The 16,430-nt window shown below is 39.1% G+C and overlaps 2 protein-coding genes across 4 annotated transcripts in view; one reads left to right on the top strand and one right to left on the bottom strand.

Annotated features, from left to right (window-relative positions):
• Nucleotides 1-1,564, bottom strand: part of acoxl (acyl-CoA oxidase-like) — a 32,373-nt gene extending 30,809 nt beyond the window's left edge. The window contains exons 1-4 of one of the 2 annotated variants that reach the window (XM_056760248.1): nt 1,358-1,564; nt 1,055-1,151; nt 525-611; nt 223-309 (exon numbers count right to left, since the gene is read on the bottom strand). In XM_056760248.1, coding sequence (XP_056616226.1) covers nt 223-309; nt 525-611; nt 1,055-1,151; nt 1,358-1,497 — 411 coding nt within the window. In that variant the 5' untranslated portion in view covers nt 1,498-1,564. The remainder of the gene's footprint in view (nt 1-222; nt 310-524; nt 612-1,054; nt 1,152-1,357) is intronic. The other variant, XM_056760249.1, reaches the window with a different exon arrangement.
• The window catches only part of lhcgr (luteinizing hormone/choriogonadotropin receptor), a 61,329-nt gene extending 45,174 nt beyond the window's left edge, over nt 1-16,155 (top strand). Inside the window, exons 1-11 of one of the 2 annotated variants that reach the window (XM_056760247.1) lie at nt 2,244-2,902; nt 7,862-7,933; nt 8,488-8,562; nt 8,723-8,797; nt 10,285-10,359; nt 10,638-10,715; nt 11,697-11,765; nt 11,850-11,924; nt 11,996-12,181; nt 12,487-12,555; nt 14,153-16,155. In XM_056760247.1, the coding sequence (XP_056616225.1) occupies nt 2,748-2,902; nt 7,862-7,933; nt 8,488-8,562; nt 8,723-8,797; nt 10,285-10,359; nt 10,638-10,715; nt 11,697-11,765; nt 11,850-11,924; nt 11,996-12,181; nt 12,487-12,555; nt 14,153-15,365 (2,142 nt within the window). In that variant the 5' untranslated portion in view covers nt 2,244-2,747 and the 3' untranslated portion in view covers nt 15,366-16,155. Of the gene's footprint in view, nt 1-2,243; nt 2,903-7,861; nt 7,934-8,473; nt 8,563-8,722; nt 8,798-10,284; nt 10,360-10,637; nt 10,716-11,696; nt 11,766-11,849; nt 11,925-11,995; nt 12,182-12,486; nt 12,556-14,152 lie in introns of those variants that run through there. The other variant, XM_056760246.1, reaches the window with a different exon arrangement.
• The last annotated feature ends 275 nt before the right edge of the window (nt 16,156-16,430 follow it).

Raw genomic sequence — 16,430 nt, 5'->3', positions numbered from 1 at the left:
GTGGCCGAAATCCAAACAGACAAAAAACGAATGTGTGATTCAAAGAAAAGAGAAACAAAGGTTTGTGAAACCAAGAGTATGTTCGAAATCAAAAGTTTGCAGATGTGAGATTTTAATTAACAAACAAGACATATGACCACATGAGCTCCTAACCTAAACCAGAAATGAGCAGGACTTTGATTTGCAAACATGTTTGTGCAGAGACGCGTGTTAAAGACTCACTGAAACCGGGAGATACCATTTTTCCTTCTGCTCTGAACTTCCTAGATTGCTAACAGCACCTCCGTACAACGCACACACAACACCGACCTGTGGATCACAGCAGCGCTTCAGCGTGACTATTCAAATAAATGATACCCATGTGGAATAAATGCAAATGTGTTGTCTCATGCGTGCCAACGCCACATGCAAATGCTCTTGAGAACAGTTCAAATTCAGTTATAACCAACTGCGGCTGAGAACAGTGTGTTCGGTCTATAACTAGACGCTGTTGGAATATAAAAATGGAGTAAAAAATGGAAAACCTTGACTCCTGTAGCCATGTCCGCTGAGCAGATGAGTTCAGTTATACTCAAACTCTTGGCTATGAAACCTTTCTGTTTCTCCTTCACCTAAACAAACGCAATGTAAAGAAAGCACTTTAATCATAATGGACAGAGCAAACTAACAGATGTGATTTATTTTCATAAAGCAGTGGCGTGCTACAGTGGCATGCTTCAAAGTATGCAAATATATCATGAACTAGATTATTTATTAGTGAAGTACTATAGTATGCAGAGGTCCCAAATTATAGGGTCATCTTAGTTAAAAAAAAGACATTGCATTAATAAAAATATCATATATAGCATGAAATTCGCATCGCCATGTGCCAATTTAGAAAAAAAACATTTGTGCCAGAACTTTTAACCAGCTGGTGTCATTGTGACTTTTAGTATGAAGTATCACACTAGAAAGTGTCCAATTTTGTTACTTTTATTTTGAAAACTAGGCCTGTGTCTAGACCCAAAAAAACATATTGTGAAAAAGAGAAGAGGAAATGTTGCGTTTTAAATACTTGATCTTTAAGATGTCCTTTCATTAGCGGCAGTCTGAGGATATGATGAAATCTGTCCGCAGTCAGGTCTCTATTCTGATCCAGGGTCAGCTCATAACTGCGTGAGAAAAAACGGGTTTTGCTTTAGAAAAAAGGGTTCGGTTACATCAAACGAGGCTTTTCGATTCATGAGTCATGTTCGGAGTTGGATTCAAATAACACGCATCACAAATGTAAAAGAATTATAAAGCAGTTACGCAACATCTGTCTCTACAGAAGATCTTTCATTGAATGAAGTTCACTGTCATGTTGACTTCAACATACCTGCTGGACTGAAAGAGCTCACACTTGGAAATCTCTTCCCGCAGCGCATCTTTAATCTCCCAGAGTTCTCCATCCAGATATCTGAGCAGACTGCTCGCAGACTGTATTTGGTCCATGGATGAAGATGATGATAGAAGCATACGTTTCCTGTGCTTTCACGAGCCTGCTTCTTCGCATGCACTAAAATGTAGCGTTCCGCTTCCGGGTTTGGAAAACGTCACCGCGTTGCGTGGCAACAAGGCAATACATTATTTATTTATCGAAGAGAATAACGTACGGAACATATGACCTGAGAATATGAGGGAAACAAGCTAAATTAACAACTAAATAAAGATATTTGAATGAAATAATGAAATAAACCACAATGTTAAAACGAAGCACATATGCACACAGTATCTTACACTCGTTATATATTCTAGTAATAAATAAGTATGTAATTTTAAAAAACATTGGGAAAGCTGAAATCTCATAGATATCAAGTAAATATTACAAAAACAAATAGGCCTAATATCTTTTTGTAACGTGTCCGGGGCGTTTTTCCAATAGTATTTAATGGTGTTCTATCGGTACCCATAACGTCCACCAATAGAATCCATCAAAGACACAATTATAGTTTTCATTAAATAGTTTTCAAGCAATTCATTTCTCATTATAACCAGCAGGGATATTAATGGGAAAGAATGAAGAACCCATAATCTGTCCGAATATGCATGCGCGCGCGCGCTTGAGCGCGTACGTGTGTGAAAGGAAGATTATATCACGTAGCAGCCAATAATGGAATCATTTCATTCAGTGGGAGAAATGGGAAGTTTTTTTAAGAATTCATTTCTTCAAGGTTAGATTGGCCCTCCCCTGCTCATCCATGGCACAACCAGGCGCCGGAGCAGACGCAAATTACTTATTGCGGTTAAACTCAGGTCACCATGGCCTCAGAAAAACATAACAGACATTGCATGCTTTTGACATTAAATAAACAACATCTAAAATAAATTCAAAATTGTCCATCCATCTATTTTGTGACATAACACGATGTTTGTTGTTTTGAAGCGTGTTGTTTTGAAGCGTAAACACTCTGTGCCGCGTGTGTGCGCGTGCGCGCACTCTGTCTCCATTGGTTAAGGGAGAAGCGCATTCGTTGTAATTTCTCGTAGATGTAGATGCGCAGTCAACCCTCTGCTCTCCACCCCAACACTCCATCCTCACTCTCTCATAGCAAGTACTTTGAAACGCTAAGCGGCTACATTAACCTTTAAATCAAACGGTGTGTAACTCATAAAATGTGAAACACGTTTATCTTCCAACATCCCGAAGTCTCCAGCGCGCGCTCTCCAGACAAGTGGAGAGAGAAGAATTGAGAGTTTAAAGAACGTGCCACTGTCCAACTTCGACAATGTGGAGATCTCTTGTGCTGCTCATTTCTCCTCTGTTAATGCCCTTCTGCGGCGGGGTTTGTTTCGTGTGTCCGGAGATCTGCCGCTGTTCGCAGAAGAGCATCACCTGCAACAGTGCCACAGAGATCATGAAGACCAAGACTCACAGCAGACTGTAAGTACTGATAAAGAGAAACACGTTCATCTTACTTTATATATCAGCTATATCGGATTCAACAAAGTGTTGTACAGTGTCCAAACGCGCACTGCGTAATTGCGCACAATTCTAGCTGATGCGATTATCAAGTGTCAACATTAGTGTTATCAGAAGAGTTTTGTGTGTTGCATTTGAGAGTCGAACTCGTAATGAGTTCATAATAACAAAACTGTTTACTGACCAGGGACTTATTTTTACATAAGTGTCATGTGAAGCAAGGTAACTATTTGATTTTCATATTACTCTTTGCATTTCATATTTTCAAAAAATGGGGCTTGTATATCGTGACAACATGAGTCTGTGTGTTTGATTAACTGTATTTGTTTCTTAAGCAATAGTGGTTTGGAAGCCGAGACGAAATATCCCAATAAAGATTCACAGACATCATAATGTCAAAAACAGCCTGGGTCTCTATAGCTATGTGAAATAACACGCAGCCTCACAATTATAGCTTATTAAAGATAAAGTACATTACGTTCATTAGTATTAGTACTCGCCTGTTTAATTACCTATAATCCAACCTGAACTGTGATTCACAGGCCCATGAGAAATTCTGATCTTAAATATACTGTATCCACATGAAGACCATGATGTGTCTTTACAGGTTTGACATGAGAGTGAGTAAATAATGAAGAATTAACATTTTTAGGTGTACTTATGAGGTGCTCTGAACCCAACGCAGTGTGGTTTATTTCTACACCGTTCCGCTGATTATTTATGAACTGTATGAATTTTGCTGCCAATGATTCACAATGAAATCCCATCTCCTGAATATCATGTCCGTGAACACGTAAATCACACACCGCAGCTAGTACACCCAAATCTAAGGAGTTGTCAAGTCAGCTCAGTTCCTTCCTGAGACTGTTTCGTAGCACAATGTGATCGAAATGAAAACGGACAGTTCTGGTCTTTGATGGTGAATGGTCCATTTGGTGAAGGTTTTCTCTTTTCGCAGTGAAGCAAATCTATTATTTGAGTTCTGATTATGTGCTATTTGTACAAGCGTGTGAGGTGTGTGGAAAGTTATGTCCCCTTCTCTTGTAGGACAGACAGAATTGATTCCTAAATACTGTATTGTGTATCTGTGTTGTTCTTCATGTTTGCCTCTTCCTTGAGGAACAATACAACAAAATCACAAAAGCAATCCAAAAGAGATAACAGATTTGCTTATCTGTGACTGTGTTTCATAAATAATCACACTCCATGCCTAAACACATTTCATGGTTTAATGTGTTCGGATGTATACAAACGTTGTCCACAAATGTGTAAATATTGTTAAATGAACTCTGTTCCAGGTGTTTAACGGGATCAGAAGTTTGTCTGTTTAACACAGTGCTCTTTTCACGGTGGCACCGTTTCTCTTTTGATATAAAAAATGTTCAATTTGATTCTGTTTGTTATGAGAGAAACCGTATATTTTAGTTTATTATCAATAGTTTGGTTTGTGCGGTGGTTCAGAACCTTGAAACTCAGTCACAGTTGGAATGTGACCAACACTTAATGCTTCATCAACTCACCAAATTTGGATCTTAATAAAACACAATTAATTAGTTCGAGTGGAAAAAGCAACAGCATTAGGGAAGGTTTTCTTATCACAATATATACAGTGTATAGTTTTATCACCACAAGCTGGTACTTCTCTTTGGCTCGGCACTGAAGCTCTCTGTCCTGCCGAGGAACAGTCCTGATGTTTCTCATTACACGCTTACGCATGACACCTCTGCCGTTTCTAAAAAAGCAGTAGAGGAGTTGTTGACATGTGACGAGCTTGTGAAAAGTATCTGTAATAGACAGGTCAAGCAGTCTTTGCTGAAAATGAACGTCTGACTGACTCTTGATTCAGCCACACCGCCTGCTGTGTCGAGCGTTAAGAGCGCCTGTGTGTCGTGTCCTTGAGCTCCTAAAATCATCTCCTTACTCGTGAAACCTTGAATCCTGATAAGAGTTCAGTGCAATCAAGGTCATCAGATAAATGAGCGACGTCCTTAAAATATGAAAACCCATCCTGAATGTAATCACCCACTCCTTCTTCTTTGTGTTTAATGTCTCGTAAGTTGATTTTCATTTTGGGGGTGCCAAAATATCTGACTCCAAATAACATTTAGCAGATTTGAAGGAGCAATTTGGTAAAGCGAGCAACGATTTGGTCGCGATCCGCAGGTTTTGTTGGCGACAGCAAAATCAAGCCAAAATCACGTATTGTGAGCTTGCCATTACTCATCAAGCCTGCGATGTCAGATATCTTCCATTTAGCCTTAACATACGACATTCTGTGTAGAATTGAAACGGGTCAGATACTTTAAGTTTTCTCAGCAGCTTTGCGCGTATGATCGGCGCATATGATCAGCTCTGTGCTATTGTGTCTCTCAACCAGATGACACTCACGTGCAACCACACGCGGGACACTAACGCGAAAAATTAAGACTTTATGTTAAAGTCCCCGTGAACCAGAAGTTGCGATTGTTTTACTTCCGTATTCTGACGCATTTCCGAGTGAAAAGGAATTTCAAAATAGAAAATTAGTGGGCGTGGCATGCGTTTTTCTACAGCCAATTGATTGGATGTATAAAACAGCTGTTGCATTTTGAAATGAAACAAGCAGCAGACTGACATTTATAGTGGAGGAGTTAAAGGATGCTTCGCCCAAGCCGTCAGATTCATGTGATTTGAGATGGATAGTCATTTCAGGACAAAAGTTCAATATTTAGATTTTAACTGAAGATTATGAGAGTAGATGAATTTTAAAAAGAAAATGACCCACATTGATAAACAATTTACTATAAAAGTAGTTTTTTTATTTCACTGGGACTAATGTCAACACTGTCTGGATCATCCCCTATCTCCCATCCAGTGCATTATGCAACATTCACCATATGGGACTTGATAAATGTGCGAACAAGTGGCTGATCAAAGTGAAGCGGGTGGGACTCTTCAGGTTCTAAAGCGGATTTGATTGGACGAGAACTTTGACGAGAGGGTGAAGCAAAGCTTTTTTGAGCGCACGTGCCAGACTGTCAGTTTTGAACACTTCTATGTTCTAAATAGGAATTTTGTCAGTGCGTAGCTGCATATCAGTTTATTGAAGCCTTAAGCCTAACGGATTTTGAATAAAAGAGAAAAACTTCATTAATTTCACTGGGCCTTTAAAGCTTGATGCTAAGTTCACTTGAAGAACTCTTCTTAAAACTATTACTCTAATATTTTTCTGTGAGCATACTTCAGTGTACGTTTATAAATTAAAATATTGTACTAGTTAACTTTCATTAACCTATTAGTTCAATTGTTGTATATAGTTGCAAACAAAAAAGTGGGCCAGTTTAGTCCGAAGTAGTACTGACATACATGTAGTACACATTCAAGCGTACTGCTAGTGCTGACATTAGCATACACAAAGCACAATTAAAAATCTTCTTGAAATTAGGGTTAAACTGTATTTGGACACACTGGTATGTGAAGTGCGCGTTTGTTTATTTTTGGTTTAAATATCCAAACATGTTTAGGGTCACTGTATGCGTGTTTGTTCAGAAGACGCGTTTATATAATGTGCGTGAGCTCAGCACAGCGGAGGGCTGCAATTTTGACAGCTTCTTCTCCAACCTGCTAACAAGAGTCTATTCTCACATCATCAGAGCTGCAACGCCGGAGATGAATCAAACAGCGCTTCACAATTACAAACCCCGAGAACATGGTGACCCTCTCTCCACATCAAACTGAGGGACAATTAACTGAATGCAAAGGTTTCTAACTGTTAGATGAAGCAGGGCTGAGACGCGTGACACATAATGTGATGTAATTACTGCGCCCTAAAAATATGACGTCATTAAAAATTCAAGGTGGTTTATTTTAAGTCACAACGTCTTTAAACTCTCAACCATTTCTGATACTCAACGATGAGATTAAATGGAGAGCGAATGGAATTTTTAAGTCTCAGATATTTCTCCTGAGAAAAAGAGTCGTAAGTCTCACAAATGTCTCAGAAGAGATTTCAACGATGTCTGAGCTCAGATTTGTCTCGTCTGCAATCAAAAGTCAATATTATTGAAAATCTCAAACATTGCTCATCAAATGAACCCGAATCCAGATGATTTGACCTTTGATTCATTTTACACCTTCATGGATTTGCAAAATCGTCTTATTTGTTTTATTTTCTCCTAAACAATTTTTATAAAAGCATCTGAGACTGATGCTTCATTGAAACGCAACAAAAAACATTCTCCCCTGTGATTCTGGTGAAACGTTCACTTGAATATAGACATCTTGAAAAGTCTCATATGGATTTCATGAACAGCAGTGGAATGGAGGTCATTGTCTGGCTGTTTGATTTTTTGGACCTTGCTGGATGAGCTTTTATCTCTTCTGTCTCCGGGTGGAAATGATTTGTTGACGTAAACCTCCTTGAGGCTTATCAGACATTTAAGCTACACACTTTGTGCAGAACAAAACCTCACGAACCAAATATCGACTTACTTTCTGTATAATCCTTTTCAATTGTTGGCTATGTATTGTCAAAATCTGTGATGTCCCTGTAGAGAGAACATTGCGCTAGCAACGCCAAGGTCAAGGGTTCAAGTGTCCAGCAAATACTTGCATCAGATAAAAGCGTCCGTCAAACACATAAATGTAAATGATGTTATCTCGATTCCATTTATTGCGTGTATTTCTCAGTTGTTTGATGTGGCTGTAAATTCTCTTCCGTTCAAACGTACGTCTGACTTCTGCAGTAATAAAGTGTGTGTGGTTTGATGGTGAAAGACCTCACATGTGCAGCTTATTAAAAAGAGGTTTGTCATCGTGGTTTTAATCGAGATTCTGCTCAAATAAAGCGTTATTTGCATCAACCAAAAACAGCATTCAACTGCAGAAGTGAGTTTTGCACAGTTATACATTGAATTCAATTTGTGCATCTTCTCATTTCAGAGTTCTGAACTACATCTCACTGAGAACCATCAGCAGTCGCAGCTTCGACGGCCTGAAAGGAGTCAAACGCATGTGAGTATTTTTTATTTCTGCATGACGGGAGACGCCATCCATCTCTACATCACAAGATCGCTGGAGTAAATCTTTTGATGTTGACTCCCTTTTCAAAAATGCGCCCCATGCCAAATTTTCCACGAATCCTCTTTGATAAGTGCCAGGACATGTGAGTTAGGACGAACAGTCTGAACGCTCGCACAGAATAGATTATTCTTTGGCATAAATAGCTCGCAGTATATCGTCAGTGACACTCTTAATATCACACTTAGAAGAATGTACTTCACTTAGGGGTGAATCTTTTTCTCTCGAGCTGTATTTCGGTTGTCAATGGTCCAATGAAATATCATATTTTTTTCCTCAAAATATGACATTAAATATATTGGCTGACATATGCTTTTAATATACAGTATATTGACTTTATGCTCTAAGGTCCATATTGAGAGTCACCACTTTCAATCCTTTTTCATGATGTGACCACAATATAAACAAACAAACCAAAATCCAGTAAGACGATGAATATAATGCAGTTTGAGTTTTCCAATTTCTTACATTCAGGTTTTTTGTTCCAGTGAAATCGCCCAGAGCACCTCGTTGGAATCCATAGAGACAGAAGCCTTCAACAACCTTCTGAATGTCTCTGAAATGTAAGAACCCACTCGAGGATCAAACTAACACTTCAGGGTTATTTGGTTTGATTTCAATTCGTGTCGCGATGACGGCAGTCATTATAAGAGACAGAACAGACTCTTTTCATAGTTATGTACCACTTGTTTGCAATTTCTCATACAAGAATTTGTGTCACAGCTCAATCCAGAACACACGGAGCCTGATTCACATCCATCAGATGGCGTTCAATCACCTGCCCAAGCTAAGATATCTGTGAGCACCTGTTATGTCATTCTACTTATTTTGCAATTTCTCTTCAAAGTCACAAATCTGAAACTGATCCTCTCTAGACAATTTGAGTGTTCATATTTTAATATTATCATATTATTTTTTTCACCTTTTGTTGCTTGCCTAGTCTTATTTTGTGCTCCTCTTGTTTATGTCACTTACTCTTCCTGTCGTAGTTCTGTTCCCGTGACGTAGTTCTTGTGCCACCTGTGTCTTGTTAGCCCTGATGGACTTCTTGCACGTAGTCTTCCGCATTCTCCTCGATGCGGCTCGGTCATTTCCGGTAACAGTGTTAAGCGTATCTACATGCGGAGATCATGATAGATTATTTCTATTTTTAGGGCTTTCACTTAATTAAATACTAAAAATCCTGTTTGTGATGTTAACATGCGTCAATGTGGGTCTTTATGACAGATCTTAAATGAGCAGAAGTTCTCCTCTTAATATGTTTTATAAACGTATACTCATCTGCTGGATAATAAAACCGTTGTATGCAGTCCATCACTTTCCTAAACGTGTTTCCTGATGGTTTATTCTTATTAATAGACTATATTTCAGACACTTTAACGACAATAAAATGACTCTACAATGATGTGTGTTTTAATTAATTAGACGTTTATTCACATTGCAAAGCATTTATAAATATGAGTATCTAAAGAATAGCAAATTCCTTATTTAAAAATGTGGATTAGACTTAAATTTTACAATGACTGATGTGTTATGTTATATCTCCCATTGTTATTGTAATTTGTAGTATGTAGGGAAGTTTTTTTGGCCAAATATTTTATTTATATTTGCAAATGTTTTTTAATTATTCCCAAATTAAATATTTTTTATGTGACTTTAAATACTTTTTTTTGGTTGTTAATTTTGATTTCATCCGATGTTCATTATACTTAAAGGATTTGTTCTAATAAAAAGGATGACAAATTATTATATTAACGGTTTCAAAGTGGCAACATAAACAATCGCTGCTGCTCATGCGTGCGTTTTGCCCTTAACTTCCGGTTCACATTCGCAAACAAAAGAGTACTTTTAGATTATTATTGATAACAAGAAAAAACAAAAAGGATAAAAGTCACTTGGTTAAACTTTCTCTCCAATATTTTGAATTTACAATGTACCATAATGATACCATGCAGAGAAATGTTGATAGCATCCAGTGGACCCATAAAAATGGTTTTATGACTTTGATGGGGAATGTTTGAATTAATGTTAGTAGTGAATGAGATGCAATAATTCATTTGGTGCAGTTTTCCTGAGCCGAATTTCCTCTGGCCACTATTTAGAGGTAATCAAGTATGAAATAATTTTCTGACCAAAGCCAGAGACACTTCAAAGTCCTACCAGTATACATTTTTTGGGCCCGGATAAAAGCAATAAAAAAGAATCCCTGATGAAGCCTCTTTTTTGTGAGTTATGTTTTAGTCTCGGGCTCCAGACTCAAGTTAGATTGCTTTTCTATTTCACAGGAGCATTTCCAACACGGGCATCACTGTTTTTCCTGATCTGACCTCCATCTTCTCTCTGGAGTCTCATTTCATACTGTGAGTTTACCCTGCGGCTGCTATTTCATTGATCTGGTTGAAAGATGTGGTGAGTGAGATTGAATGATAGAAAATAATAGTATATTTGAGCATGTGCTGTTTTTAGGTGCTATATAATAGATGTTATGACGTATACATAAACACACTTTCATAGACATGTACGTTAGAATACCGGCTGTGGAGAGTAAGACAGACAAAGTAATTGTCGAGTTGTGTGTTTCATGTAAGACGAAAAGGTTTTACAGTTTAAAGGACTGGAGTGATTTTGTCTTTTTCAGGGATATTTGTGATAATCTCCACCTCCGTTCAATCCCAGCAAACGCTTTCATCGGAATGACAAGTGAATACACAACAATGTAAGTACAGTATCTAATAAATCAGATGTGTATGAATCAGAGTTGTTACATCTGTTAATATTGAGGAACACACAGTTACCCCCCAAATACTCAGAATACTACCAATATTGTTTTGCAACCCTGTCTCGAGACAGTTATTGGCATTTGCACGAAATTTAGAATCTATTTATTCCTGTTTATGGACACAAATTCCCACCTTTCAGCACGGTTTTGAATATAAAGACTGTGAGTGTGTGTTAATTTGTATTTCTATAACAAAATTTCAAAAAAGTCGTACATGTTTTAGGTCGTGGCTAACCCAAAACCCATAAATCACAGCTGCAAAGGCTAATTTAGCTAAAAAAGTGAGTTATACGAGGTGGCAAAGCAACGATAAATGGCTGCCCTAACCCCGCCCCTAAACCTAACATCACAGGGGCAAAGTCAAGTCATAACAAAACGTATCTTAGGAAAATCACACGAATGAGCCACCTGTAAAATAGGAATGAATTCCCATCAGATTGCGTAGATATACTGTATATTTATACATATGAAAGATACCGCGTGTTAAAATACATTAGATTGTCCTGACTGACATGAAGAAAGGGGGAAATTCGTGTCCATGAATACAAAATAATAGATTACAGTGATAATGTCATAAGACTGTGTTGTGTTTTGGTCGGAAATAAGCAAAAATTATGGAAAATGTTCAGCCCTCTCCTATTCAATGAGGTTACGCTTCTGTTATGGTCGTTGTTTCTTAATGATAAAGCTGTCAATCAAAATGTTTTGCTTTGTCTACATAAATAAAGACATAAAGACCTTCAATCTCTGTATCTGTATGTAAACAAGATTGTCCAGTCTGTAATCACAAACAGCTTTTCTTTGGTGTGTGTGTGTTATCGTTGCTGTGTTAGGTCAACGATTTTAACCCAAACAATTCTGGATATATTTTAGTTTAATGCAAAGTGATAACCAGCTCGTGAAATTTTCCTTTTACAGGAATCTCTTTAACAATGGATTTAGGGAAATTGAGAGCCATGCCTTCAACGGAACCAGCATAGATAAGCTGTAAATACTAGTGATACTTTAAATACTATTTTAAATATTTCAACCATTTCACAAATAATCACAACAAAAATGTTTGTTACACAGGGTATTAAAAAACAACAAAGATCTTCGTGTCATCCACGAGGACGCTTTCAAAATAGCGTTTGGTCCTACTGTACTGTAAGTAGTGTTTTACCAACTATTTCTACAGAACAGTAGGCAGTATACGCTGACTCTCTGTTGTCCATCAGTGACGTGTCCTTCACGCCGTTGGAGACGCTGCCCTCTTATGGTCTAGAAGACGTGCTGATGCTGGTGGCCCGTTCAGCGCTCGCCCTGAAGAGGTTGCCTCCGCTGAAGGGGTTAAAGAGCTTGAGAGAAGCGCACCTGACGTATCCCAGTCACTGCTGCGCGCTGCTCAGCTGGGACTCCAACAGGTGACGCTACATTTCAATTTATATAACACTTCATCAAGTCTTCTTCCAGGTCCGTTTGGACCTGGAAGAAGTGTCGTTTCCAGTAACGACACTTGACGTTTATTTTTGACGTTTATCTCCCCGAGCGGACATCATCGAAAGATTTAATGTAATGAGACCATCAGCGGGGTTCCAGTAACGACACTTGACGTTTATTTTTGATTGCTGAAGTCAAAGCAGAGGAACATCAGTATAAGTGGCTTCATGCTTTTTTTTTTAAACACTCTCTTTGAACCATGACATTTGTGTGTCTCATCCCCTCACAGGGAGGGGTCTGTTATTGCTGGATCGAGAAATGGATCTTCAAACTGTGGTGACCACAATCCATCAGCTAGGTAAGAGCTTTAAAAATCAAAAAAAAAAGCTTTTTAAAAACCAATTTGGGATCTATTTGACAACGCTGCGACTTGCTGGAGATTAATTGAGATTTATTTTCCAACTCAAGTTATAAGTGACGAGTCTATTTTTTAACATAAATTATTTAAAAAAAAGTTACTTTAACTTATCAAAATAGGTGTTTAATTTTGTTTTAATTAGTTGTAAGAATCAGCTACGCACCCCTGCCAAAATTTAAAATAAGTAGACTTTTTTATTATACTTGAAAATTAAAGACGGCAGAAAGAATGAAATAAGTGGAATTATAGTTCAAATGTTCAAATATTTTTAAATCATATTATTATTATCACCATTTGCATTAATTTTGCTCATTTCATTGAGTCTAATAATTAATACATTCATAAATGTAATCTTATTGGAGCTGAGATAATGAATACTTTTAAAATGAAAAAACATCAGTATCAGCAGTGAAAATCTTAACAGAATTGGGAAAATGAACTCAAATTCCGCATAAACATTTAATTATTATGTCTGTTCAGCTCGATGTTTGAAATACAGTAGATCCTATTATGTCAGTATCTTGATAAAAATATGAGACGAATGCATTGACCATTTTGTGGTTTTGTTTGGCATAGGTCAAATTTGTGATCGTTCTTACTGTCAATCTCCAGATATACACAGCACACCCAATTTAAATTCCTAGCTCAATTAAAAAAGATAGAAAGCTAATTCTGAATTTGATGTGACCTCTCTCGACTTGCGCAAATTAATTGCACTATTTGTTCGTAGTTGGGCACTTGTACATTTTGAGTTTACTCGCTTCATTCGGGCGTAAAATTTGCTTCAATCACTCGTTAAATTCACTTCACAACAGACGCGAATTCGCGCCATGACTTTTTTTTTTTTTGTCATTTGGCAGACGCTTTTATCCAAAGCGACTAACAGTGCACTTATTACAGGGGCAATCCCCTTTGAGCAAAATGGAGTAAAGTGTTTTGCTCAAGGACACACTGGTGGTGGCTGCTGGGCCATGGGAGGAGCTTATACCAGGTGGCTCCAGTCTCATGTCTATATATATATCTCAAATTGAGTGAAGAGCGTTTTTTACTATTTACCAGATTGTGCGACCTCCTCACTCACTTTCATCCAAGCAAGATGCTTCTTATTCCTGTTTCGATAAAAGTAAGAAGATGTTTCGTACAGCTCCAGGTATCCACATATAGCAACAATGATTTTGTCCTCCATTGTTGTTTCGGATTTCTGCCTCCGCTAGCTATGTCATAATCTCGTCACTACTAGAGCAATCTCCTGATTGGTTAACGTGGAGCGAATTTCGTCTAAATTCAGATTTCACAACTCACGCAATAATCACGAATAACGTGTTACGCGCGTCAAACGCAGAAACGCTCAATTCGTGCCGCGTCATTCGCACCACCTCATTTGCGTGAATTTTGCTGCAGGATGTCCTATCGTGTCATTGCATTGACTTAACATGTAAATCACTCGCTCTTAACGCTAGATTTGCGATGGTGGGAACACACAGTTAGAATCATCCGAGAGATCCTCGACACTTCACACGTCTCTGTTGTTTTTCAGGAGTTCGTCTGACACCGTGTCTGATGGCTTCGTAATGGTGGACGATCCGCTTCCATCTGACGTGGCTGGATCCGTATCGGCTGAGGAGACTTTTGGAAGCGTGGACTTTCATTACCCAGAACTAGACTTGTGTCAGCGCAGACCGCCCCTCCAGTGCAGCCCCGAGGCGGACGCCTTCAACCCCTGCGAGGACATCGCTGGTTTCGGGTTCTTGAGGGTGGCCATTTGGTTCATCAATGTCTTGGCCATTGCGGGCAACCTGACAGTGTTGCTCGTGATTTTTACGAGTCGCTGCAAGCTGACCGTCCCGAGGTTCCTCATGTGTCACCTGGCCTTCGCTGACCTCTGCATCGGCGTGTATCTCCTCATGATCGCCGCCGTGGACCTCAGCACCCGCGGGCACTACAGTCAACATGCCATCGAGTGGCAGACGGGAATGGGGTGTGGCATCGCCGGGTTCCTGTCGGTGTTCGGTGCCGAGCTGTCCGTGTACACGCTGTCCTCCATTACCGTGGAGCGCTGGCACACCATAACTCACGCTCTGAGGCTGGAGAGACGCTTGGGCCTGAGTCACGCTTCGGTTATCATGGTGGTCGGATGGCTGCTCTGTCTCGTTATGGCGCTGCTTCCCCTGATGGGTGTAAGCAGCTACAAGAAAGTCAGCATGTGTTTGCCGATGGACATCGAGACACCTTTATCCCAGGCCTACGTCATACTCCTGCTACTCTTCAATGTGGGAGCTTTCCTGGTGATTTGCAGCTGCTACGTGTGCATTTACTCCGCCGTGCGCAACCCGGAGTTCCCCGGTCGTGCCGCCGACGCCAAGATCGCCAAACGCATGGCAGTGCTCATCTTCACTGACTTTCTGTGCATGGCGCCAATCTCATTTTTCGCCATCTCAGCCGCCTTCAAGCTCCCTCTCATCACCGTGACCAACTCCAAGATCCTCCTGGTGCTCTTCTACCCCATCAACTCCTGCGCCAACCCATTCCTCTATGCCATTTTCACCAGGGCGTTCAGGAAAGACGCCTGTATTCTCCTGAGTTCCATGGGCTGCTGTGAGAGCAAAGCTAGCTTGTACCGGATGAAGGCGTACTGCTCGGAGAACATTAACAGAAGCAAAAGCAGTTCTGGATCCAACACCAAAGCCCCTCGAGCTGTCGTGTGGATGTCCACGTTCCCTCATCTGGCACCGCGATCCCAGCTGCAATGAGTCTAGAACAAACGGTATACAAACATTTCTTGCGACCAACGCAAGGTCATGACTCATAATTTACAGTTGCATTATATCTTTATGGGGCATTTTAAGAGCCGAGTTTTTCTGGCTCTTCCCTTGAGACTGTGAAAGAGCAAGATGATGGTTTCAGAGGACAATCTAGCTCATTTTCTCTCATATCTCACAAGGGATTGACTTGTAATTCAGAAGATGAGCAGGTGTTCTGAGAGAGAAGCCGGTGGCATCAGCCTATTGAAGATGCACAAAATGGCTTTTGTTAATGGGTAAAATGCATCAAAAGCAGATGATGTCTACATTATGTCACAGTTTTACAAGGTCTTACATTGTTGCTCATAATACCTGTAAAAGTGGAAGCATCATTCTGGTTTTAAATCAATATTTGGTCAAGCTAAAATGTGCTTTTTACAATCTACAACGTGCATTTTGGTCTAAAATAATATATTGTGGCTGAATACTGTGTCATTCCATGTTGAACCTAATACCATGTGTTCATTGTGAAAATAATGGTTATCTCTACTTTAAAGATTGTTGTTTTTTGAATGTTTGTTATTTGCGAGGCAACTTTTGTAAATCTTCTAAAAGGGATAACTTATAAATTTTGTAACTTAAATTGTTATCGCTGATGTTTACAGATATGATTCCGGTCTGTTTTATAATATAAAAGTGCGCCACACTGTGGTCAGTATTCAGTATGTGCACCATCAGCTCCAGGTCAACATCTTTTTTATTCCTCATTCATGAGTCTTGTACAGTCACTTAAAGTCAAATAAAAGATCAGAACAAATCGAATCGCAGCCTGTTTACTCTTTGAATGGATGAATCAAAGTAAAACAAACTTTTTGTGGCTTTTTTATATCAGTAGCTTCATACACACAAAATTGTGGAGAAAACAACGAGACCAGAAAAAAGCCACGATCCTTTTCATTCCAAGGCTGAAATAGGAATGAAACTTTTGTTTATATGTTTTAAATAATTACAAAATCAACCAGCAGGTATTTTGAATAAGCTAGATACATAAGTAAATAAATAAATATTTTTCAT

The sequence above is a fragment of the Triplophysa dalaica genome, chromosome 11 (assembly GCF_015846415.1).
Source record: "Triplophysa dalaica isolate WHDGS20190420 chromosome 11, ASM1584641v1, whole genome shotgun sequence".
NCBI classification, from domain to species: domain Eukaryota; kingdom Metazoa; phylum Chordata; class Actinopteri; order Cypriniformes; family Nemacheilidae; genus Triplophysa; species Triplophysa dalaica.
This window is presented reverse-complemented; position numbering and strand designations above follow the sequence as displayed.